The following is a 27,331-nucleotide window of genomic DNA, read 5'->3' as shown; positions in this document are numbered from 1 at the left end:
CCAATTCAATTCAGGCTCTCGGACATGACAGCTTTCTTGGACTGAGAACCTCCTGAGCCTGCCAGAGGGTATGGCGGCAGCCATTGCTAGCTCCCTGATTCGACAGAAGCGTCAGGCTCGTGAGTCCAACAGCGAGAAGGTCGCCACCAACAAGAGACGCTCCAGTCCCACCAAAGACCCCAGGTCTTTGAGACACATCTTCAGTGTCTTTAGCAAAGTACGCTTCTGCAGCAGCAGTGGCAAGAAGAAGCCAGTACGACGGAAACCAGGTGGGTTTAGGGATGCCATGGTGCAATATGTGATTATTTTCCAGTTAATCTGTACCTTCTTTGCAACCTACTGACAGTCGAATTGTTGATATCCAAGAGTCTTTGATCGTTATTGAGTCATCATTGTTTGTAAACTGTCATTCGTTCACAATGGTGGAAGGAAAGAAGTACAACACCTGATAGGTACTTTGGTTGTGATCACTCTGGCAGATCAGGTTCAATCCTACTTTGGGATCTATCCTTTAATTTTTTTAGACCTTTTTTTCTTAGTGTTATGGGTGAACTGGAATGTATCTCACTTGAGCTTCACATTGAAATTATTTTGATTGCTTTTCTATCAGCGATGTCCTGATCTGTTCATGTGATCGGAATTTGTACTTGTTCACGTAATTGATGACTTTGTACTCAGAAGAATACATTAAGTTATGAATGCACAAAAAACTGACATACTATATGTGTTTTTGTTCCTAGTTACTTTGTATAATCTCGAAGTTCTAAATACCGATCTTGACTTGTATCAGCATTCGTTTCAAATTAAACAATCCTGACTCAGGGACCTTAAATCCCGACATCCCTAATCTCTCTGCTTGGACTTTAATTACTTGCCCTTTGTTGTTTAAAATACAATTCAAACAGCTGTTTCTGGGTATTTTTAATTATGGAACTCTTTGATCTGTTTGGATTTGAGTTGATAAGAGAAGTAATTATTTCCCCGGCTGTAATTGTGGAGCTTGGTTTAATCATCACGTTTTCCTCTGGAGAAACTTCAAGTCAGCACATGTGACAGATTTCATGTTACACATTTATGAGATGCGTGTGTTTCTTCAGCGATACCATAGGCAGCTTCTTAAAGAGGCAGGATTCACAACGAGGATTTGTGACAACTCAAACTGATAACCAATAAAAAGATTTTTGATGGTTTATTACATATTCTTGATCCCCAATCCTTACGTCAATGTAATTTTTTTTTCACAAGGCACTGATAAAAAACTAGGCTCTACTCTAATAGAACCACACTGGCAGTATGTTTTCTTAGTTAAAACACTCAAACACCTTTTGAGCTGCTTACGCTTAGATTCATTTATCACTCAAAAATTGTTCTAAAATAATGTGTTGTCTGGTGACCAATCCTGTGGCCAGGTGTGTGTAATACTTGTGACTCACAACTGTTACTAGGTAGTGAACACCATCCACACCAAGCAAGATAATCAGAGCTATTACAACAAAACCTTATTAGATCCATCTTTTTATCTTCTGCGGGTGGACCAAGTAAGGGGAAGCAGGAACAGAGGTAGGCGTGCTCAAAATTAATAATGGTATTTAATAACAAAACTAGGAACAAAGTAACAAACAAACAAGGGGTCAAAAAAAAACACATGTCTAAACAAAATCAAACCTGACAATATCCAAACAAGAAACAAAGACTGAACCTGACCTTGTAACTAAAGACATGGGGGAAGTGGCAAGAAATTACCCAACAGAGTGCTGTTGAAGCAGTCCATATAAAGTCTTTTCAACTTTGTAAATCTTAACAAAACAAAATATTGTGTCTCTACTTAGACAAACAAAAGGATGGATAGATATCTGCATGCGCGGGTCCTTGTATATCGCCACAAGCTTCCTTTTAAGAGCTAACCTTCAATATCGTAAACACAATATTTAACGCCTGTTAAATACAATTAAGTATTTTTGGCATTAACAACATTTCTATTATTTCTTTACACAAAGTTGCGCAGACCATCATTTGCTCACCATATGTTATTTCTCCTTTAGATTTATGGAAAATGTTTTGACAGTCCATTCATTCATAAGGCTAGAGGGAGAAACTAAAATTGTACTGTGGCATACAAAAAGTTAGACAAGGGAACACCAAAAAGCACTGACGGGTTGCAGTTGGGGGCGGTCAGGGTGAGGATGTAAAATGTCCCCTGACATGACGGCATATGTACAGTACTTCGCTGCACTGACCTCAAATGTAATCCTACACCTGAATTATAAATGTGTTGAGAGTGTTTTGAGTGGACAGATGGGTGCTGATGGCTTTGTAGCATTCATCCAAAATATATTTTTATTTTGTGTGTGTTGTGTTGCAGAACCGCAGTTGAAGGGTATCGTGACGCGTCTCTTCAGCGAACAGGGTTTTTTCCTGCAGATGCAACCTGATGGAACCATCAGCGGAAGCAAGGATGAGAACAGTGACAACAGTGAGTCTTATGTTTGCAAAAATGACTGAAAAGCTGCCCAAAGTGATCTACACACTTTTTTAAACATGCCAATCAAAATTCACTATCGAGTTTTGTTATTTTAGTTATAATCACGTTCTTTTGCCCATATTTGTCTGAATGCGAGGTTCCCGTACTGGTCTGACATCCAAGCTTTAGGCATTTTCGTCCATCATAAACAATGTGACGAACTCACATAAATGTTTGGTCCCAGTGGCCCTTATGCATCTTACCTTGCTGACTAAGGCAACTAACTCAGGCTGACTAAGACTCATCTCAAGCCAACAAATCTCCAACTTTGGTTGTAAATTGCTCAGGGATTTTAAATTGAAGTGACAAATTGGAGCTGTAATGAAAATGTTTTCATCTTTGGCACTAGGCAGCTGGCCAAGAGTAAAACTATACTTAGTCAGCAGAACTGTAAAATTGAAGGCAATCGCTATGTTAAATCTCTCCCAGATTACTATGCCACATTTTGTTTTGGAGTCAGCCAGTCATCCCACAAACTAACTGTGTTAGTTGACATGCTGTTGCTCGTTTCCTTATTTGTGCTCCTATGAGTGAGCACATAAGCCTGTCTTTATGTGCTATTTAGAGTTTTTTTTAAACTGATTTTTTAAATCTTCAAATATGTAAATGGTCATGCCTAAGGTTTAGGGGAAAATAATAAGGTAAACTCAATATTTTTTTAAATTTGGATGATACTTAGCTCAGCTGTTAAAGGTGTGTCCTCAATGCAGCTGACCCTGTTTGGATTCATCAATTGTGTGTTTGTTAAGTTTAAACTTAAGTAAATATCAAAGGGGAGAAGACATCAATGGATTTTGAAGGAGGGCCGGCAGAGGTGCTTTGAGATAAGAGAATTCCATCCTGTCCTAAAGCCCTCATTCAAGCCCCCCTCTTTTTATTAAATCTTTGAGATTACAAAATCAGCCCCACTAATGATGGATTCATTTTTTTTGTGAAAAAAATGCAAATGGGTTGAATGGGGCTAATAAGTAATGGGTTGACTTTGCGAACTGTTTTACCACATAGTGCATAACAACACACTCCCCGTTAAGTGTACTGTTAATTCATTTTATTTTTTCCACATGATGAACTGTTCTTTTGCCTGTCGGTTTTTGGGTTTGTTTAAGTGGGGTTTACTTCTAACTTTTTTTTTAAGTTGTTGGAAAAACTGTAAAAAACTCAAACACAGATCAGCCCTAAAAAGGTGTTGGAATCAAAGAACAGCAACATGATTGGCCGATTTTATAAATTATGTAATAGTCAAAACAATGGAGAATAATCGTCAAAAAAAGAAAATGGCATCCTATGAAAACTCCTTTGCTTTTGTCCAATATTTAAAACTGAATAAATCTGTCAGTGTTACTTTTACGTTATTAAATCTCTGCCCCATCAATCATCATCCATCTCGACAGAATTAAAGGGCATTGACTCCCACCATTATCCTTCAAAAATTAAGGTAGAAAACAAATGAAAATACAATAACATGCAGCGGATGCTTGAGACTGTGCCAGCTATTCTTAGCCAGTACCTTTTCCCTCTTTTAGTGGCTTTAAAAGACGGGTAGAAGTTTGCAGTAAAAAAATGTTTTAGGTTTGTCAATGGTGATAGACCCATGTGGGGGAGGCAACAACTAGAAACAAGGGGTGGTCAAAACAATGATGGTACAAAACCTGGTCCAAAATGACAAATTAATAAGGGGACACAAAACAAATGACTTGTCCCAAAAAAAACCTGAACAAACCCAAATAACAAACAACCAAAACTCAAGGTGGAAACTGCAATAAGAAAAATAACAAAGAAAACCAAAAACAAACCTGACGTGGTGGTGGGATGAAATGACAATGAGATGTAATGTTCAAAATGTCCTTTTAAAGGGTACTGGATAATTGATCACATGTGTGTGATAATTGGACACATCGGTGCCCAAACCTCGGTTGGGGCCCTCTAGTGGTAAGAGGTATGTCAGACCCTAACATAATCTCCCCCTCAAGGGCTGGATACCAGATGACCCCAAAAAAAATATATATTTTTTTTTACGGAGGATGGAGCGATGAGAACGGGATGGCTGAAAGTCTTTGCTCCCCGCTGCAGAGACAGGAAACCAGTGCGCGGTCGTGAGGCCTTTTATTTGCCTCTAGAACAAGACACCGGGTTGCCAAGAGGCCTTCCCCTCGCCGTCAGGAGAGGAAACCAGAGCCCAGCCGAGAAGCTTTCCCTTCGCCGCCAGGATAGGATACCTAGCACTGAAAAGGGGATTTCTCTTAACCACAGAGACAGGATCTAAAAGCAGGGATATGAGGGCGTTCTCTTAGGTCCTTTGATTGTCAGGTCATTCTGTTAAGTTTGGTGATAGATGATCTGCGCATGTGGGGGAAGCAGGAACTGGAAAATTGGGTGCTCCAAACAAGGGTTTTCATTTATTAACAAAAACTAGGACCAGAGTAAGAACTGAACAAGGAGGCACAAAGCAAATGGAGTTTCCAAACAAAATTAAACTTGACCAAGTTCAAATAGAAAAAAAGACCAAAAACAGAAATGGAGTCTGCAAGTAACAAAGAAAACCACAAACAAAAACAAACAAACCTGGTGTGGTGGTGGAATGACATAACCCAACATTCAAAATGTCCTTTTAAAGTGTTCTGTTTAATTGGGCACAGGAGTGTGGAAATTGAACATACCTGTGCCCAGTTCAAACCCCGGTTTGGGCCCTCTTGGTAGGGGGTATGTCAGACCATAAACACTTCTCTCAAAAATGCTATGCTCATTTTGTCTTTATTTTAGATTTTAACCTACTTCAACCCTCGCATCTAAATTAGATTGTGTCTTATCTCAAATTTACATAAGAGACAATTGCTAGTAGATGAATTAAAATCCACTTAACTGAATGTTACAGTATGCAATGTAAATGCACGCAATCTATATTCCTTGGCTTCCCAAAAAAGAGGCGAGCTAGTGAGATGATAATTTTTTTTTCATTTCACATGCTCTTTTGTCTTCCAGTTCTCCCGAAGAGGATTAACGCTAGGGGCTTCTTCCTTCCTCCTCTTTTTTTCCACCTCCTCATCCTCCTCTTTTTATTCTTTACCCATAATGCCACTCTCCTTTTTCATCTTTGAGTGTGTCAACTGCGCTCTGAATCGTCAGCTGTGTACAGCTGTTGATGTTCTTTTGTGGAGCAAGTTCATTGTCCTGGATCCAGATTGGCTCAAGGAGTGTTAAAGCAGGACTAATGCAACAATGGAGGATTATGTAGACCTTTACCAAGGCTTAATTTTTGGCACAGATAAAATTCTAACTGAATTACAAGCGTGATTGTGAATTGCAGGGAAATACAAATTAAAAAATGGTTTGTAGCTGATTCGGTTTTTGCATTTTTAGAAAATAGAAATCCACTGGTCTCCTTGGATAAGAATGATATGTGGGAATTTGCAACGGAACGAAACAACAATAATTACATATTTAACACTTAAAACAAGTATACTAAATAAACAATATTGGCAGGGTAAAAAGTATCATCAGTTAACCCCTGCAGCATATGCAACCAGCATTCGACAATTCTCACCAGAATTCGTTTTTTTGCCCTTTTAATTCACACTGTTGTTTGATGATCATTTTTGTAATCTGTTCGTTTCGCCCCATAATTCCCTTCTAAAAGTAAACAAACTCGCAAGATGATTACCAATAGGGCTGCTATATTCTGACTTTTTGTTTGACACCACTCTTGACCAATTGCAAGCTTTTTTTCGCGGTTCATAGCCTGCGATAGCCTATAAAGCCTGTATTGATGAAACAGACATGACATACTTTGGCTTCAAAATTTTAGTCATTAGTGGCCGATTCAAATAATGATTGTCCCATTGAAATACCAAACATGAATATACACATGTTTAAAATGTTTATTCAAATCAGAGGCGAAAATAAATGTGCGGAATGGAACTCGGAATCCAGTTTTACACTCCATTCTTATGCGCAAGTGTGCACAATCAGTGGTTGACTTTTGGAAGAAGAAGTCAAACATTTACAACGCTTTCACAATGTCTAAAAACTGGCCAAATTATAATACACAGTTGCAGAGGTTTTAGAGCTTTAATTTGGTCTTCTGCAAAAGGCCAATTTTGCAAACACCTTGACATACCTTTAAAAAAATGTGTACAATACGATGTTTAGTTTTTCAGATTGTGATCAAATTTGACCTGGGACCAGGTAAGGCCTCATGCTATTTTCCTAGCTGTTTTGCAGCTAAGATGCCTATGCTACACTCTTTTGCAGGCATGTGATTGCAAATAAAAATCAGGCAAGAGTAAAAACTTATATATATATATATATATATATATATATATATATATATATATATATATATATATATATATATATATATATATATATATATAATGTGTGTGTGTGTGTGTAGATCAGTGGTGGGCTGTGCATTTAAGGGCCTTCAGTAGTGATATGTCTAAAATCAATCCAACCCTCAATAACTAATTTATGGCTATAAAACATTTACTGCAGCTACAGCTGTGACACATATACAAAAATTATCAATAATAATGTCAATAAATTGCACTATTGTTTAAGAATATAGCCATATTTTACTCACCAAAAACCTATTTTATTCGAGCACAAAATCCGCCACAGCAGCAGTACGTCCTTAAGAATCCAGGGAGAGAGGCAGAGTGACAAAGAAGAAAAATGATGGGTGGATAATGATAATAATAATAATAATAATAATAATAATAATAAAAAGTCAGCGAGAGAGAAGCCGGGCCCGACCAGAACCTGTTGTTTTTTACATCAACTTTGACTTCATATATGTTTATTTTTTTATTGCAGCTCTCTTCAACTTGATCCCAGTAGGTCTGCGAGTGGTGGCAATGCAGGGTGTCAAGGCTGGACTCTACATGGCCATGAATGCAGAGGGCTTCCTTTACACGTCGGTAAGAAGTTAGATCATCATTCATTCATTTCCTTCATCCTCACATTAGAAAAAGCTGCGTGTGGCTTATTACACTTTTTCTTTTACCAGTAGCAGGTGGTGGATTTGGTGCCTCGACATCATTCAGAATAAAACATGTTATAATAACTTGACAAAACATAAAACATTTATATAAAATTCATCATACTCACCAGAGATGCTGATTCAATGCATTATTAATTAGCGGAGATTAGAGGTAAGATCGGGCCCAAAAAAAGCACCCGAACCCGACGCAGGCCCGGGGGGTATTAAACCCGACCCGGACCCGGCCCGACTAATTAACTGGATTTGCTGGCCCGGCCCGAGGGGGCCCGAAATTACATATTTTATTTATAAGGAGGGGTGATTTATGATAACAAATTAAACTCTGCCTTTTGTTACAACATCTAGGCCTAAGTTAAATAAAACTGTATAAACATTTACATCTTTTATATTTCTGTGTCTGCACTGCAATCTGTCATTGACGGTTTTTTTTTTGAGGTAGCGAAAACATTTAAAGGCGTCCGTCATTTTGACGACTTGATCATTGGGCCATAATCCACAGCAGCAGTAGTAGTACGCCTTTAAGATTTTAGCGCAGCACTTTCATTGAGAGGGGATGTTGACGTGTTGTGCCGACTCCTATGCAAATCCCCCCCCCCCCCCCCCCCCTGATCGTATTCTATATAAAACGCTTATTAAAACAATAAAGCGAGCTAATTATAATCATTGGGAGATCCTAGTCTATATAACGCGTTTATTTAAACAATAAAGCGTGATCGTATTCTGCAAATTGCGTTTTTTAACGCGGATGAAAATGTCACCAACGTCAATGTACGCTTCCGACAAAAGCGATCGTATTCTATATAATACGCTTTAAAACAAAATAAAGCGAGCTAATTATAATCATTGGGAGATCGCGTTTATTTAAACAATAAAGCGCGATCGTATTTTACAAAATGCGTTTGTTAACGCGGATGGAAAAGTCACCAACGTCACTGTACGCTATGATTTCCGCAATCACAACTAATTGTACACAAATAATATTTATTTGATTTACTATAATATCCGTATGTAATGTCTTTTTTATTGTGAATGAAACCCTGGTTGCATTGGATCCCGCGGTGTAAACAAATTGTTGTTTTTTTTCATTTAAAATCGGAGGGGGGGAGGAATTTCCATAGGAGTCGGAAAAATAGCGATTACAGCTCCTTCTCCGTTTTATCCAAATTATTTATTTTATAACAAGTATTCCTTGGTCTAGTATCCATACATAGTTTAAGTATATATTTTTAATGAACATTTAACACATTATTAATTAATTAAAAAAAAAAAAAAAAAAAAAAAAAAAAAAAAAAAAAAGCAGGACCGAACCCGACCCGACCCGACCGTATGACTGACATTTCAGGGCCCGACCCGGCCCGAAATTGCCTCGGGTTCGGGTTCGGGTTCGGGCTCGGGCCATAAATCTTACCTCTAGCGGAGATAGCTACAAAAGTGTTCACTCGTCGAAGTTTTGCAGGGAAAAACTGTTCAGATGACTGAAAATGCTGACATCATCAATGTGAATTTAAAATGGGATTGGTTAAAGAAACGGTCCCATGTGAATGTAGTAAAGTTACATAGGGCAATACTACTAATTGTGAAGGTCATGAACAGACTGCATCCATCTAACTGAGACAAAAATCCACATGCGTTTATAGAAAGCAAAATGCAATTTAATGACACAGATATTACATTTTACGTCATAAGCTTCATAGTTTTTAAGGTAACTTTTTCCCCAAAGCACTGTGTAGTTGATACGTTTATTGTTTAGTAGATACTGAAAATAAGGAGAGAATACATCAATGAATGCTGAGCTTACATGAGAACAGGAGAGGACCAAAACATGCAAAAATCCCAACCTGCTCTCAAAGACCTCTCCTGAGCCCTTACTTTTTATTAAATCCCCTAGGTTGCAAACAAAACGGTGCGCAACACCATCAGAGGGCACATTGCACCCTATGAAGAACTGTTGTCAACTGTGCGCAGACGAAAACTGCAGTTGTACGGTCACTAGAGCATCAAGAACTGGCCAAGATTGTTCTCTAAGGCACAGTCCAAGACTGTACGAGGAGAAGAAGATTGAAAAAGAACTGGGCCGACAACATTAAGGAATGGACTGGTGCCAATTTTGCCACGACCCCAAAACAGGCCAGGGACCGTCAACAGTGGAGAAAGCTGTCCAGATTTGCATCCTCATTGGTGCCTCAAAGAGCCAGGCGGTTAAGGGATCTGGAAACCGTTAACCATACATCCATCCATCCATCCATTATCTGCACCGCTTATCCCCAGTAGGGTCGCGGGGGTGCCTGAGCCCATCCCAGCTATCTTTGGGCAGTTGGGCAGGGGACACCCTGAACTGGTTGCCAGCCAGTCACAGGGCAGACAGGGACAGACAATTGGCTCGCTCATTCACACCTAGGGACAATTTGGACCGGCCAATTAACCTAACATGTTTTTGGAATGTGGGAGGAAACCGGAGTGCCTGGAGGAAACCCATGCAAACACGGGGAGAACATGCAAACTCCACACAGGAGGTTCAATCTCATAAACCATGAACCATGACGTTTACAAAAAGCAGATCAGCCCTAAAGGGAGTCAATATCAAAGATCTGTAAAATGATTGGCGAATAATAATAATGATGTAAACAGTGCATAATAGTCAATTTAACAAACAACAGTGCAAAAAACTAACAACCTTGGTATGCTAAGCAAGCTCATTTTAAGTTGTGCAATGGTAAAAACTGAACCATCATTATCATTGTAAGCAAGCAGAATTAAAACATTTCAAACAACTGTTTAAATTATTGACATATCAATAGTAAAGGGTTATTCAAGAAAATGTTTTTAGAGGGGTATAAAAATTAGAACTTATGAAGTCCTCATCGTCCATTTTCACTGTCCTTGTTGTAGCAGTTTCTTCTCAGTAGAGCTTATGATGCTTCGTTATACATTATTCAGCCATCTGCTCGCATGAAACTTTAAAATGTCATTCTTTGCTGACAGAGTCATGCGGGATGGAAAATGTTTTGCCTTCATATGTGCTCAGAATGTCTTAAAACTCAAATGCAGTAAAAGCTCGCCACTTAGTCACAGTTAATCAATTGTGACCCCGTTACAGTATTTTATAATGGGTTGTTATAATACACTGGCACGTGGCAAATTTAAACTGTATTGTGATAACTGGTTCTCATGTCAAATGGAAGATAAAGAGTGTGGTAATTAAGTATAAAAATAATAAAATAGAGTAAGGGTCCCAAAAGTGAAGAAATTGACATAGTGTTCACAAATCCATCAAAATGTACTCATGTGAGTTTTATTTTAACTTCTGCAAATGACTTCCGGTCAATGTAGCAGCCAAAGGTTTATATATCTGTCTATAACCTTAATGCTAGTTTGCGTTAGCTCCGCTATAACATTTTGCATTGGATGCTAGTATTAAGCTAAAAGATATGATTTGCATTTTTTTTAACAGAATGGGGTAAAAACAGGTTCCATAATTAAGTAGAAAAAAAAGATGAAGGTCCCAGCTCAAGTGAAGAAATAGTCGTTGTGTCCACAAATCCATGAAAAGATACGGAATGTGCAGTCGTGCCTCTACATTCACGCCTGATTCCTCTAAGGATCATACTCGTCTCTTGAATACTTGTGTAATGAGCGAATTTTGCCGATATGAAATAATTAAAAAACTAGTTAATCCGTTCCGGCCTCCCAAGTTAACCCTTAAAAGCTTTTAAACACATTTTCCTGATTGCTTGAACCTATTCAAATATTAATTAAACATAAAATACAGTAAGATAAGATAAATTATATATTAACTAAAGAAAATGTGAGTTTATCATGAGTATTTATCGTGGAGGCAGTTGGCGTAATGGAGGTGTATGCATGGTGCAGTTAACTTTAAATGAACGCACACAAAACCATTTTTTACATAATTCTGTTTTTTATTTTCTTTCTTTTATTTAAATGAACACGGCGCTGCAAAAACTCTTCAGCGGCTTTGTAACCTACAGAGTCTAAGCCAGTCCTCTTCTTGAATTTCTAAAACCAGCCATGGCTAGTCTGCAAATCCATTCTGGTTGTACCTGACACTGTCCTAAAGGGACACTTCGTCTTGCTCTGCCTCTTCCCCGCCATCTTTGGCTCGGTGTTTCAAGAGTCCACACAAAATGATGTAGTGGGTTATATTCTTTAGCGTAGTTAAGTTGCATGTAAGAATGTGAACGTGGCTATTAACATTGGCAACAGTAGTGTTGACGGTGGCATTACAGTATTGTCTTGCAATTCGTCATTGCGCTATCACTTAAAATATCTACAAACAAGTCTGAAAGTATATCAGTCGTACTTTCTACGAAAAAATGACCACCAAATTATTAAAAAGATGTAACTGACTTACGTCATTACTTGAGGGAACGCTAAAAGTTGTTCGAGAGGACTTCTTGCTCGTATGCTGGAAAGCTGACAACAATGGCCTGGTACATTTAAGAAAAGCATGGTGCTGTTTGTCCACCTGGAGTTTCTGTAGTACCGGCACTGCTCCTCACTTGTACCAGACAACACAGTGCCAACTAGACCACTAAAAGGCACTAAATATTACATACTGTCCCTTTAAGTTGTAGATCCTTGTAGATAGAGAGTGACTTCTGCTCTCTGGGACAATATTTCCTGTTAGCACCTTGTCGCGTATCCACAATAATAAAGGTTTTGCCATCTTGTCAGGCATAGTGATTTTTGTTTTCAAATAAATCTCGTATATTGAAATTCTCGTGTCTAAACTGAGGTATGACTGTACTGTATATGGAATGCTAGCATGAAGCTAAAAGAAAATACCATTTGTATATTTCTTTTTACCCCCATTATGTTGACATATTGGGGGTAAAAACAGGTTTAAAACATTGATTTTAAATGTTTTATTCAAATACCACTTAAGCTCCAATGATAATTATGTTCAAAGTACACGCAAAATTTTCAAGTTTATTTGTTTGTGTCATTCAGGACGTCTTCACGGCCGAGTGCAAGTTCAAAGAGTCGGTCTTTGAGAACTACTACGTCATTTACTCTTCCACACTTTACCGGCAGCACGAGTCGGGCAGGGCCTGGTTCTTGGGGCTCAACAAGGAGGGCGTCATCATGAAGGGAAACCGTGTCAAGAAAACCAAACCCTGCTCGCACTTTGTCCCCAGACCCATCGAAGGTAACCCATCCAAACCCATTTATTGCTAAAATGTACTGCGGGAGCGTTTAAATTTTTTTTGTTATGCTAATTTAAAAGGAATACATTTCTCATTTCGTACTTTTACTGAATATATACTGAATATACTTGCATATAAGGCGACCACCTAAAGCTGCTTTAAAATTGCCACCTACTTAAAGAAATTGAAGGAAACATGTACACTAGGGGTCTCCAACCTTTTTCAAGCTGAGAGCTACTTTTTGTTACCAATTAGCGTAAAAGGCACCTAGTTTGATATGCATTTGTAAGGCAACGACATGTGATATTTTTTCTACGTTGTTTCAATGTTGTTACCAGGATAATTTTGGTAAGAAGGGTTAAATAGACTCAGTCAACCACGAAGTAAATAATTTTGCTAGAAAATCACAATGACCCACTACTGGTGAGCTATTTTCAAAACAGGTGGTACCTTATCTGTCCTCTGAGGGCACCATGTTGGAAACCTCTTTTGTACACCAACCTGTGGAAGTGATAACCCCTTCATATTTCTTGGCTTGTGAAATCTTGAGCGCTTACAAACCAACACTTAACCGAGACACTCCATATCCATTTTGTCTTTGGGCTTCAAATCATTAGAAGATCTCCTTCTCCATTTCTGGGTACTGTCCATTTTTTGTATCCCTGTTCACACGTTTTTCCAGTGATGTATCATTTTTCCATCACCTGGCGTGAGTTTGGACATTAAAAAAAACGTTTTTAAGAATTTAAAAAAAAATTAAGACCAGCATTGCAATTTCTAAGTGATTTTCGATTTTAAAAGATAAGGACATTTTCTGTGCCTTATTTTTTTTCGAGTACTTAATCATAGTGTCAAGTTTTAACTTTAATTAAACAGTACCCTCTTCTGGGAAGCTTTGTTAGGGTTTCTGTCTGCAAACTGGCATAAATGCCTCTCCTTTATTGGCTAGTGGCTGGGCTTCACTTAAAACTTAAAACTTTCCTATGATTGGCCAGCACCGGTAAAACCCAAACTGGGACAATTCTGGTTGGCTAAACACTCCACCACTCAAATAACAAAGGGGAAAAACACAAATATGGAACTTTAAATCCTTGGGGAAAGAACGCAGTGTCTCGCAATTGTACAATCACACTACCTCACATCACAATATGGATTTTGGTTAATCCTGCAGCCCTAATTAACACCAGACTTTATTTTTGCTTCCAGGTTGTTTCTTCAGTGGCCTTTATCACTTTTAGCTTGAAGTCAGCAATACAGCACAAATATTTTATTTTTTTTCTAGGCATTGTGTATTACAAATGTTGGGAACATTTATTTTAATTTGAATTTTTGGGTTCAAAATTCAATTCGGTGGTCACAGATTCGGCCAGCAGGTAGGGGTTAAGATTTCCCACATGAATTAGTTCCCATAATAGCCTCTTATTGTCTATAGTGTAATTGAACATAAAATAAATAATTACCTAACGATATCTTAGTAATTTTAGCTTTAAATAATTATTTTTTTACTTAGTTGATTTAAAAAATGATCTATAAAATCCGAAGGAAAATAAAGAAACAAAGTTAAAAATAACACCTTGTTGCTTCTAAGGTTTTTACCAAAACAATAAATGAAATCAATACACAAAGTAAACATTGGTGGCAGGAGACAAAGGGCTTTACTGATTAATAAGCCAGATTTTAAAGGTTATTGACTTATAAGGATCAGGAGTTACTTCATTGCGTGTCAGCATGAAATATTTGCTCAAACACCAAAAGGAAAATATTTTATTGTTACCTCTAAGAACAAAGTGGCCCCATTAGGGGTGTGGGTGTAAGGCTGCACATGGCCTCAAAGGAAGCTGAAGAAAACCAGGTTATTTTCCCTTTTGGATGTTGATCTTGCAGCTGTTCTCTTTTAATAGACAGGGATGGACAGAAACATGGGCTCTCCAAGCCTCGTGGCTCTGGGGTGGCAGGAGCCCAAGCCTGGAGACCTCGGTCGGCCATCTTAGTCCCTGGCATAAAACATGACACACAGATGCAAATCATGGGGTTTCAAATCTTTGTCACACTGTCCAAAAGTCCTGTCACTTCCTGGAGGTAGAGTTTTGTGGTAGGAGAATACTCAGGGAAATGTGTTTGTATCAAGGTATTATACATTTTAAAAACAAATTGATCACAATTCAGCACATTTTTTTAAATTTTGTGCCTGCATATTCACGTTTTCCCCTTTGGTTTTGTGTTGGTTTGCTGTCCTTTTATAAGCCACGACCGCCCTTCCAAACACCCCTCGCTACAGGGGACCAGTGTTGGGACTTACGCGTTGCTAAGGAAGGCATTCCTGGACCGTAACTACTTTTTTTGTCAATAAGTACTGTAACATTTGGTAACTCAATGGTCGTTACTACATGAAACGTTACTGCGTTACTCATTAAATGCAAATGACGAATTATTATGTTCTCCTCGTCTGAATAATTCTGCCTCACTTATAATTGTCATATACAACCCTTGATTTGCAATTACCAACAGGTGGGTGCTTATATGTACAAAGTACAACTAAATACAATTATGGTGGCGCCTTCTCAAGCACAGAGCATGAGAACGCTTAAATTAATTTTGCAATACACCAAAAGAAAAAAGAAAACGTATTGGACAGCATCCAGAAATGGAAGATAATTTTAAGTGGTTTGAAACACAGAGACAACATTGATATGGAGTGTCTCGGCAAAACGTTCGTTTGCAAACTCTCAATATTGCACAAGGCAAGAAATATCAGAAGGGTTCAATGCTTTCGCAGGTTGGTGTGAAAGTATTATTTTATTACGTAGTTATTTTAAAGCCTTTTGAGGTGGTCGGCTTCTATGCGAGAACATACGGTAACTTGTGACTTTATACTTTGTGGTGTCAGTAATCTGGGGGTAACTGAATAACTTTTTAAAGGAAGTATTAAGTAACTAACAAATTACTGTTTTCCAGTAACGCGCCGAACACTGCTGGTGACACACTTGTCCATTTTGTTATATACGCTTATAAGCCGACCTGATTTCAGTTACGTATTTTTTTTAGATTTGAATTTGGCTTATATGAAAGCATATGCTGTACATTTAATTGTACTCTTTGGTTGTACCATGACCCCTTTAATGCATCGAATGAAAAAAAAAGTTTTTTTTCAAATTCCTTTTTGGGTTGGGGATTTGCTTTTGTCTGTTCAAGTTTCATCACTCCAATGAGCAGGTGTTTTATAATTTGACAAAAAGAATTCTAAAACAAAAGCCAATAAACAAGAAAAGTAACACCAAAAATTGCTGTACAATGAAACAAGGTCTCAATGTTGATCATGTCAGCCATTGTCGATCACCTTCTGTCATCCGGAGGACAAAGTAACGCTCCGGTGTCACACTTGGAAGTTTCAAGGGACAACATCGTCCTCCGTGTCCGCTTTCAGCATTTGAGCCGCTCACCCTCCCTCATTCAATCCCAGGCTCCCACAGCTTCATTTAAAAATATCTGTCAACTTCCTATTCTTCTTTGTCCTTCAACCTTGTCCTCTTCCACTTCTTGCTTTACCTCGTCACTATCCTGCACATGATTTGATTATGCAGTATTTGTAAACAACACATTTTTGTGAATTCAGGCATGAGACATGATCGATAGTTTAGCTGACTCCTTTTTCTTGCTCAGTACTTATCCTATGCGTGAATATAATACTGAGACGAATAGAGCACTGTTAAACTAATGGAAGCTACCAGGATATATATTATGTTTTGCTAAATCAGCTAGCATTGTGTAGTTCAAATCAATTTCCTTTTGCCACAAAAAAGGGCAGACATGTCCAATTAGGACAATTTGATGTTATTTACTTAAATTTAAAAATTTCTTGGTTTAATTTTTTTTTAGTGTCAAAAGAATCCCAAGGATAATTTATAGTTTTACCACAAAAACAATCGACTTTATAGGTAAAAATATTTATTCTTATGTGTAATTTACAGTAATTTTACAATTGTTATATTGTGTAATGTCCTTTTTTATAGTGAAAAGAGACCCAAGGTAAATTTATAATTGTATTAAAAAATTATCAACATTATGGAAAAACATTTTTTTTACATTACTTTCAAAATTGTAAAATGGGTAAGATAGATGCATCTATAGCATTTTATAGAAAACTATACAGTGTATCATATATTATTTTTAGTATATCCTGCGCCCATTAAAAATCATCTCTGGAATTCAAATGACCTCCGGGCTGTAGTTTTGTTTCCCCTTGTATTATGTATGGTGCATTTCATACACAAGGTAACCAAATGTTTATAAATGATTAAAAACAATGTACAAACATAAAGTTATCCAAAAGACATCTTACTCAAACTGGGAAAAGAAGATTAACAAGAACAAGAAAGACCACTTTTTCTAAATGAAAAAAAACAACAACTTAAGAAGTTAAACCTTAATTTAAAACCATTTTCACTTCTGTCTTTACATAGTTGCTATTTAACTGCAGAAGTTAAATTCTGAGTCATTATTTTTGCTTGAAACCCTGGGCTTCACTTCAAAGTCCAACTGGCAACGAGACTTCTTGGGATTAAGGGCTATACAAATAAAGCTGACTTGAGTTAACAATGGTCTAGATCAGGGGTGGGCAAACTACGACCTGTGTGCTACATGGGGCCTGCCAAGCTTTTAGATTCGGCCCGCCGAACAGAAATGGTTAAAATAAAATAATAATATATTTGATGGTGAAAAAGTACTATTGTCAAACATTGTTGTTGTTTTGGTGGCAGTCTTGATAAAACATATTTTTTTCATGAATGTGTACTTCTCTCAAGGCTAACATTCCACCTGCTATTTTTTAAGATTTTGATTTTATTTGATCTATCAAGACATTTATAAAATTTCAGAAAAAAAAAACACTTCTGAGCTACACCTTTTGCCTTTTGAGTTTTTAAATGTACAATTTTGTGGTTAAAACAGGCATAACATAGTCATTTCTTTCATTCTGAGTGTTACAAAACCAGTTATATGGTATTAATCAATTTATAAACAAACAGAATGAATTATAACGTGCACGTGAATGATATTCATCAAGGCATATGAGAAAAATTGCATTAGCCTAAATGATCTTTTTTCCTCGTGTATTGTTGTAGTATTGGATATGAGATTCTGTAACGACAAATGAAAAAAATCTGATCAATCAACTTTTTTTTTCTGGCTAAGCCCCCCTGCCAATTCTATCAGCTCCAAGCGGGCCATGACTCAAATCTTTTACAATAATGATTTTAAATTTTGTTTAGAAAATACATGAATAAAGGCTTACCTCCCCCCAAAATAGACTTTTTTTCATATATTTTTCATGCATAAGGCGCACCAGACTACGAGGCGCATGAAATTACAACTACTGTAAGAGTTACCAAGTTTAGTGAGGTATAACAGTTGGGCTTTTCATCAATTACTGTATAAAATAGTGCATTGAAGCAATCGTATATGATTAAAATTACATAACGTTGTTTGTTACAGGAATCAAATTTGAATCGCAGTAGTCAGGGCACTGACATTTTATTACTAAACCATTAATGGTACAGATGAGCCCTTATACCTAATCCCATTATTCCACTATTTTTACTCACAGTGCCAGCAACACTGGTTTGCATAGTGCATTCATAGGTTAAACAGTTCTTCCACTTCTTCACCTGTGCGTAAATAACTTCCCAATTATTTATGGATGTGTACTTATAAGAACTTGTGTAGTATTTTGTTGAAAGACTTTCTGTTTTCTTCATTCTCTAACAGTTGTTGGTGAATGCACTGTGCATAGCAGTGTTCCCTGCACTATGAATAAAAATACTTTGATAATGACATAATGTTTAATGATTTGTTCGTGGGCCATTTGTACCACTGGTGGTGAGTAAAGATGGTCTGGTAAAGTGTTGGTACTATGTCTGCTACTACTTGTTTTTTTGGTGCACCTGATAGTCCGGAAAATACATGAATCGAGGACCCGAATCTTAATTTGCAATCATAATATTGACTTTTTTTTTATGATTTTGTGGTCAGTGTGCATGTATAAGGAGCCATCTCTCCACGAACTGGAGGAGAAGCTTCTGAAATCCTCGCGGAGTCCTACCATTAACAGCGAGGAAAGAGCCAGGAGAACCGTGGTGGACCAGGGCCAGGACGGCCGATTGGATGACGACGACGACGACTGCACAGAGCGGGAGGGTTCGTAGCCTGCAGCGCCACCTTCTGGAGTACTTCCAAGTAACACTCCCCCACTGTTCAACACCAAACAACCAATGCCATGACTACGGAAACCCGACAAGAAGGAAAAAAAAAGCGAAAAAGGGCAAGAATCCTCGTTCAATCTTCTTTTGGTGATGACGATTAACATTTTATGCAAAAAGCCAGGAGGCTAGCACATCTTCTCTTCATCGCCGCATCGTCATTATCACCGTGACGAATGAGCGTACCCCTTACAACCCGAGTCGGGCGAACGCTGAGAACTTCGAAGCTTTAAGCCATGTAGAAATATCACCCTTTTCGCTGTTAGCATCGCGCGCTTGTTCTTTCTTTAGCGATGCAATCACTGCAGCACTTTCTTAGCACAGCAATTTTATGTTGCCACATTGTGGCTTCTTCTTATTTTATTGAATGTTTAATGATGCTAGTGTTTGTCCAGACAAGAAGTTGCACTTATTCTTTGATTCTGATTGCATATTTGCCAGTCTCATTCACCTTTTGAATTCACAGATTGTGGTTTAATTCACTTCCTGTTTGTAAAACCTAAAGGGACATTGTTTATTATTTAGCGCCTCCTAGTGATAAAAAACTTAATTCATTAAAAAAGAATATCGATTTGAAAAATAAGAAAAAATACATGCCCTATCATATGAACATACGTTTTTTTTTTTAAATACTAATAGGTCAAGGAATTTGCATTTATTTCAAACAACATGATGCTCATTGAGGGACACTGTAGTATTAGAGCCATACAGTAATATTTGACCACTAGATACCACTGTGTTGTGCAGTGGAACCGAAAACAAGTTCTGCAAAGCACAAAAAAAGAATACCAACTAACAAGTCTCAAAGTGACGAAACCCCACCATTCTTCTTTTAATTTCTAAGTTTTTGTTTTTCTTATAGGGTACCCTTAGCATAATAAGATGGCAGCAAAGGTTTCGTATGGGTGCTTGAAAATCCTTAAAAATGCTTGAAGTGTAATAGTGTGTTTTCAAGGATTGAAAAGTGCTTGAATTTTGGATGAAGTGCTTGTAAATGTTCGAAACTGTTGCCAGGTCACGCCCAGGAGGACAGGTGCATGCTACACCTAAACAGGGCACTATGAAATCTTAATTAGTGCAAAGATTACGTATCAATTATGAACATTTATGCAAAAAATGAAGGTAGCATTGCCCAATGGTAAATTGCCATAGGAATTACTTCCTGCAACTGAAAGAGTAAGCTACATATTACCGTCATTTTTACCCAACTTTATTGGGGGAAATTTGTTTAGAAAAAAAAAAGAAATCAAGATTTAAAAATCTAGTGACTTGATAAATGCACACACGCAGGATTAGAAATCACATATGTAAAAAGCAGATCTACTTGTGGCTCTGCAAAATACACGATTAACAATGGATGTTTTCTTTTAATGGTACTGGATAAATTGGAAAATTGGCTTTGAAAGTGCTTAAAAATTGCTAGAATTTGGCCACGAAAAAGGTGTACAAAAACCCTGAAATCATGTCACCTCCCTTTTGGTGAGCTTCATGTTATGTAAAATAAACGCAAATTTCTCACCCTATGTGTATATTGAAATATGCATGTTTATATGATAGTTCATGCCAAATCAATGTTTGCAGGTGCTAAATAATACACAAGGTCACTTGAAATCTGAGACCACGCCCACATATTTTGGCAGGGGATCGTGTCTCCCAAGCAAACCAATCAAGGATTCCTTGAATTACACACATTTATAATGTACCCTAGTATTTCTACCCAAAATTATTTTTCTCGGGTAGTCCATAAATCTACTACTATTATGCTGAATAACTTTAATTACTACACATTTAAAACATACCAATAAAAAATATATTTCATTTATTTTTTTATTTGTATTTAAGTATTTTTTGAAATTATTTTTTCAAAAACCAAATTCCAGGATTGTATAGGTAGAGTGAAATGCGCTTGCCAAATAGTGAAAGTCAATTTGGAAAGTAACAAAAATGAACCAAATGTCGTTTTGAACAGTTTAAAAATGCCATAAAGCCAACTGCTATGTCATGTGATGTGAAATTGCATCTACAAGCTAGCATTAGCATATAATCTACAGTGATTTTTATTTGAGCTTCATACAATGTTAAAAACAACTTCTACAAACATTAAATTGTTAAGCTAATAACATAAAAGTATTGTAGCTAATGCTAATAGGTTTCGATAGTTGTACGCCATATAAATATTAAAATTGATCTTCCTTGTATTGCACAAGCATGTTTTTGCCAACATTCTACTCACAAAATGTCCACAATTAATCACTGCTTCCTGATTATTATTGTTTTCACAAGAAAGCGTCTGGACTGGAGGAATTGTGATAGGTAGATCATTCAAGCCAATCGTCTATAAAAAATCCTTTGCTGATGTCATGAGGATACGCCAATCAGGAGTCATGAATTTGCCTCCAAGGTCCATGTACTTGTACCCTCTTTGTCCCAAGACACTTCCGGGTACTAGTAAGTGTTCTGAATAAGAATATTGTGCAGCAAATAAATGCAAAATATTTTTCAAATTTTCTAATCGCTACGAAATGTATCATGCCCCCGATAGGCAGGTATGCGCCTTGCATGTCGGTGTGTGAGTGTGTGTGTAAATGCACATTGTAAAGTGCTTGGGAAGTCTTCAGTGACTTCAAAATTGCTATATAAATGCAGACCATTTACCAACTACAGTTGAGGAGAAAGTAGAGGGAGAAAAATACACATCATTCTTCAAGCTTTCCATTGTCTCACTAGCGGGAACATAGAAAATACAAGTACATGAACCTTAAGGAAGCTATCAAGGATCTGGAATCAGTACAATCCATCTAAATCCACTTTTAATCCTGAAAGCGGCTCTAAAATTTGCATGTCAAGAAAAAATGTGTACTGCGCTGCTACTTTAAGACTTAATGGGTGGTTCAAATGATTACTAAAATAGAATCATTCAATATGGATTTTTAATATAGTTCCCCCAGAATTGAATACAAAACCAGGCGATTCTATGTAAAAAATGAAAAATTAGATGCACTAACTTTCTGTGTATTGAGTTAAAATGCTAGGGTTCAAAGGTTAGGAGATTAGACATAGAGGGTTAGGTTTAGGGTTAAGGTCAGAATGTTAGGGCGTTGGGATGTTTGTGCATTAGGGTTAGAGGGTTAGTTTTGTGTTAGAGCATGTTATAGCACTAGAGTTAGCCTTAGGTTGGGGATTAGTGTTAGAGGGTTAGGTTAAAGTTAGGGTTTAGAAAATAAGGATGTTTGGGTTTAGGATTAGGGTGTCAGGATAGGGTTAGAGAGTTCAGTTTAGGGTTAAGGTTAGGGTTTAGGATGTTTGGGGGTTAAGCTATTAGAGTTAGAGGGTGAAATTGAGGTTAGGGTTAGAGGATTGGGTAGAAGGTTAAGGTTAGAGTCTCTAAGGTTACAATGTCTGGATCTTATTGGTAAGGGTCTCAGGGTTAGGTAGGGTTAGGGATCATGGTTAGAGGTTTAGGGTTAGAAGGTTTGGTTTAGGGTTAAGTTTAGAATGTTAGGGGGTTGGAATGTTTGGGCATTGGGGTTAGAAGGTCAGTGTAGAATTAGAGGGTAAGGCTTTAGGATGTTATGGTACTAGTGATAGAGTTTTAGGTTGGGGATAGTGTTAGAGGGTTGGTTAAAGTTAGGGTTTCGAAATTAAGGATGTTTGTGGTTTAAGGATTAGGGTGTCGGGCGAGGGATAGGGTTAGAGGATTCAGTTTAGGGTTTATAATGTTCGGGGGTTAGGGTATTAGAGTTAGAGGGTTAGGTTGAGGGTTAAGGTTAGGGTATATAAGGTTACAATGTTAGAGGCTTAAGGGTTAGGGCTTAGGGTTAGGTTAGGGCTAAGGATCATGGTTAGAGGGTTAGAGTTAGAGGGTTTGGTTTAGGGTTAAGATTAGGGCCTATGGACTTGGGATGTTGTGGGTTAAGGGTTAAAGTGTTAGGTTTAGAGGGCTAGGGTAGAGTTGGAGCATAGCGTAGAGGGTTTGGGTAAAAAGGTGCACAAAAAAGAAAGAAAGTTTCATTGGAATTATCAGTTCGACCCTATTGTCTTCCACTGCCGCTAGGGAAGTTTATTTTCTAATTTGAGACTTTGCTTAGTCATTGAAACAATTGTGTTGCAATATGGGCTGGTCAAATTAATACGATTTCCTGTGTGTGTATTTATTTTTACTTTAAGAAATGTTTACAAAGAGATCAGTGTGCATAATGATCTTAGGAACATTTTGAGCCAAACATTTAACATCTGAGTTTTTACTCAAAATAAAAATAGAATAAAACATCAATCATTTTTTTCACACCCAAAATAATGTCCTCCCATTTGCCTTCCAACGCATTTTGTTTTATGCAGCCACAAACTACAACCCCCAAAAATGAACACCGAATATTTGCATGGGATTCTTAATAATGTCCATCCACCCGACAGCTGAAATGTGATGCATGCTTTGCCGTTTTTGTCTGTCGAGCACAACGCGGGCAACGAATAAATCACAATCCCCGCCGTGCTGCCTCGGAGAAAGTCTTCCAATCGTTTTTCTTTTTTGATGTGGAATGTTAAAAAGAAAAAACAGTTTCAAAAGTCGTTGGTTGCGCGCCTCTAAAATTCGGCAAAAACAAAAGTTTGTATTCTGTAAGAATGAAACGAGTGCTGTACAGTGGTCTGTATCAAATGACTTCCCCAATTGTTTCCAGTTACAAACCACATATCATAAGTACTTGTTTATAAATTTGTGATTTATTTTGAAATTTTCTTCCATGACCTTGACTTATAAGTTAAATGGGCTCTTTTTCCAAATTCATATAATTATTTTTGGAAATGCCACTAATTTGATCCAGCGTAGTTAATTAACTCCTAACTATGGAAGCCCAAGAGTGCCAAAATACAATATAACGACCTTTTGAAATAAATATCTTGCAAAATAACAGACAATTGTGTAATATTGGTATTCTTTTCTTCTTAAAACAGTGTTCTTAAATATGTACTTATCGGTAATATTCTCTGGAATTTACAAATTCAAATTTGTATAATAAGTAAAGATTTCCTCATTTATATAACTTAACATGAGCCTCACCTGAAGGGAGCTAACATCGTTGTCCGCCATCCTGCTTATACCAGTACCCGAAAACCTAAAATTGGCTGAGCAAAATACTTAGAAGTAAAAATGATGCGTTTTGGTTATCTTGAGTGTCCGTAGTTTGTATTCTTCCGTGTGCTTTTTAGCACTTGTTTTCAGTTGCAATATACCATACAGCGGCATCTAGCAGTCAAATAATACACACTGTCGCTTTAAAAAAAGTATTGTTTTAAAACTCCCTTTTCCACTGGGTTTTTCCCAGAATGCTGTTTTACAAAAGAGTGGCTCCTGCTGTTTATCAATCCTGGTGGGTTGGGCCTGTACTTGATCCTTAAGATCGATTGGTTTTCCAGGATATTGCTCCTGTCTGTCCTGTAGCCCCGTTTCCTGCAATTTGATTGACATCTTTTCGTGAAAACGGTATTCTGAAACATAAGAGGCCAATGTGGAAAAGGAAGTTTTGAAATAAAAAGACATAGTTAAAACCTGTTTTGTTAGTTAAACTACGAAAATTAACTTATATTGTTATCTGTCAGGACCAGAACGGAAACAGGACCCAATTGTGTTACGTCAAGTTTTATTGAAGGAAAGAGGAAGGGCTGCACCCACGATCTGGTATTCGCTGGACGCGGGAAGCAAGTCGCTCTCGTACTCGGATTGTGATCCGAGCACGGAAGTAGATCTTCTGTAGCGAGCAATGGCGGTGTCAGGGACGGAAAAACAGGTCGGTAGCCGGGACTGGGAGAGCAAGGCGTGGTCGGGGGTCGGAAGCAAGCCGTAAGCCAGAACGGGAGAGTAGATGCAGTCGGGAACAAAAAGAGGTCGTAAGCCGGGACGGGAGAGCAGACGTGGTCAGGATCAAAACGGGTCGAGACTGGAGCAAAAACGGGAGAGGTGGTGGTCAGGGTCGAAAAAGGCTTGCCTAGTATACATGGAGATTTGCAGGCGGACTGACTACAGGGGATTGGCAGGACTGGGTTCAAATAGTGACAGGGAGCCAATCAGAACCCGTAGCGGTTGGCGCCAAATGAGCGGGCACAGGTGAATCACATCGATGATCATGACAGTCATCAATACATTGTTATGAAAAATATGTTGATTTTTAACTCATTTGTTACCAATAACAAGTAAAGACGACAAAAAATGTTTCTGAATTAAGTGCCCTTGTCGATTTTAGATGTGAATTCTCAATTTTCCATTTACGTAGGTTGAATAAAGGCTTTCGCGGCAATATCTGATGGTCATCCCATTTCTTCCTTTCATTAATGAAGAAAAGAATGCAATGAATATACGGGATGATGGCCTGAAAGCCTTTATCCAACCGATTTAAATGGAAAATAAAGGACTGACATCTAAAGCTGACAACGGCACAACATTTAGAAAATATTTTGGACGTCATTAGTCGTCGAATGAGTTCAAGTAGAAAACATTTGCTGAATTTTCAACAGAACTAAACCTTGCTTTTATGCACTGTTCCTTCTTAGGCAGCCCAGTAAAGTGGAGGATTGACGTCTAAATCAGTCAATGGCACTAAATTTAGAACTGACTGTTGACGTCTTAGGTCGTCATTAGTAGTGATTAGTTAAAAAAGATGAACTATTTGATTATCAAATTTTTAGATTTGAAATACTTAAGTGATATTTCATTCGAATGATACCCTACTGTAATCATCAGTTGCCTGTGATTGATATATATATATATATATATATATATATATATATATATATATATATATATATTTATTTATTTTTTTCCAAATTGATTTTATCTATTGCAGTTTGGTACTCTTGGGCCTCCATAATTAAATGATTAAAATACAATAGATAGAATTATTAAAAATATAGAAAAAGCTTTTGAAAAAGTTTATCTTCTCGTTTTGTGTCGAAACTCACTTTTTTCGGGATTTATTCTAAGAAATTCCAACAATATTTCTGCAATATCATCTCATAATTGTTTTGATGTTTTAAATGTTATTGCTGCCATCCAGTGATGGAATATGCCAATCTCATACGTGAGTCTTATTTTCTCTCACAAAACAGAGAATAAACTGACACGAAATGCTCGCTTGGAATTAGAAAATCTATCATTTTGTAAATTTGCTTTATTTGGTTGGTAAAGTGACACTGTAATCACAAGTGTCCTATTAAAAGTTTTATGTATATTCTCGATTTGTAAATTATTCAAACACTCAACCGATGTCAAAAGCGAGCAACCAGAGGCAGCTGGTCGGCCATGTTAAACCGTTGTTGAACCCGCTAACTTATTTGGTATTTTTGTTTGTTTTTGCTGATATTCACGCCTTATCCCAGACACGCTCGTCATGTAGTAGAAGACGAAAATCATTGCAAATACTCAGCAACAGGATGAAAGGTGATTGAGAAATAAAATTTCAAAATGGAATGATACAACATGATTTTTCCCGGTGTCTTCATTTATTTAGGGGAATGGCCTTCATGAAAAAAGTTGTTTTTTTTGTATACACTGTGCTTCAAAAAGCCTTAAACAAAACAGGCTTCCACTGTGATACCTCAACACTGGACTATAATCTGTTCTCGATCTTTTCTTGAAAAAACAAGTCTTTGATAACTGAAAATTATTTTCCATAACAAACAAACTGTACAGTAATCCTTGAATTTTCACAGGGGTTATGTTAAAAAAAGAACCTGTAATAGTTTTGGTCGTTTAACAAATAAAAGCACCGTGTACACTGACCCTACCGATACACCAAGGGGCGATATTAGGTCTAGAGCTTTGGGGGTCTGAGCACCAAGAGTGTCTGGCTGGTTGAAAATGAAATTCATTCATCCCTTCCATCCATGATCTGCATCGCTTATCATCAGTAGGGTCACGGGGGGGCTGGAGCCCATCCGAGCTATCTTTGGGCAGTGGGCAGGGGGAACTCTCAACTGTTTGCCAGCCAGTCGCAGGCCACACAGGGACAGACAAATCGCTCGCTCATTCACACCTAGGAACAATTTGGACCGGCCAATTAACCTAACATGCATGTTTTTGGAATGTGGGAGGAAACTGGAGTGCCCGGAGGAAACCCACGCAAGCACGGGGAGAACGTGCAAACTCGACACAGGGAGGCTGGACTTGAACCCTGAATCCCCGGTGCACGCTAAACCACCAAAACAAAACAGAACACTAAATCACAATGAATTCCTGTTGTCGAACTGACAATCTCTCGCAAAACAATGCTTCTCAAATGGGCTTGATTAGCCAAGATGGGCAGTCATCTCAATCGGCAACGTATTCGAGTTTCGATTCTTAACTTGGATCGCTTTCCAGTATTTCGAAATGATATAGTGGGGTCATTGGCAAAAT

The 27,331-nt window shown here is 37.7% G+C and overlaps 1 protein-coding gene across 1 annotated transcript; it reads left to right on the top strand.

Moving 5' to 3' along the window:
- Positions 1–17: 17 nt before the first annotated feature.
- Positions 18–26,417, top strand: LOC148357787 (fibroblast growth factor 12-like). The gene is made up of 5 exons (XM_088346450.1): positions 18–269; positions 2,363–2,473; positions 7,334–7,437; positions 12,492–12,690; positions 18,716–26,417. Exons 1-5 carry the CDS (start codon positions 71–73, stop codon positions 18,886–18,888), a joined length of 786 nt encoding a protein of 261 aa, XP_088202576.1. The 5' UTR covers positions 18–70; the 3' UTR covers positions 18,889–26,417.
- The last annotated feature ends 914 nt before the right edge of the window (positions 26,418–27,331 follow it).

Source organism: Urocampus carinirostris, chromosome 10 (assembly GCF_059441175.1).
Source record: "Urocampus carinirostris isolate Australia breed hairy pipefish chromosome 10, RoL_Ucar_1.0, whole genome shotgun sequence".
Lineage (NCBI taxonomy): Eukaryota > Metazoa > Chordata > Actinopteri > Syngnathiformes > Syngnathidae > Urocampus > Urocampus carinirostris.
This window is presented reverse-complemented; position numbering and strand designations above follow the sequence as displayed.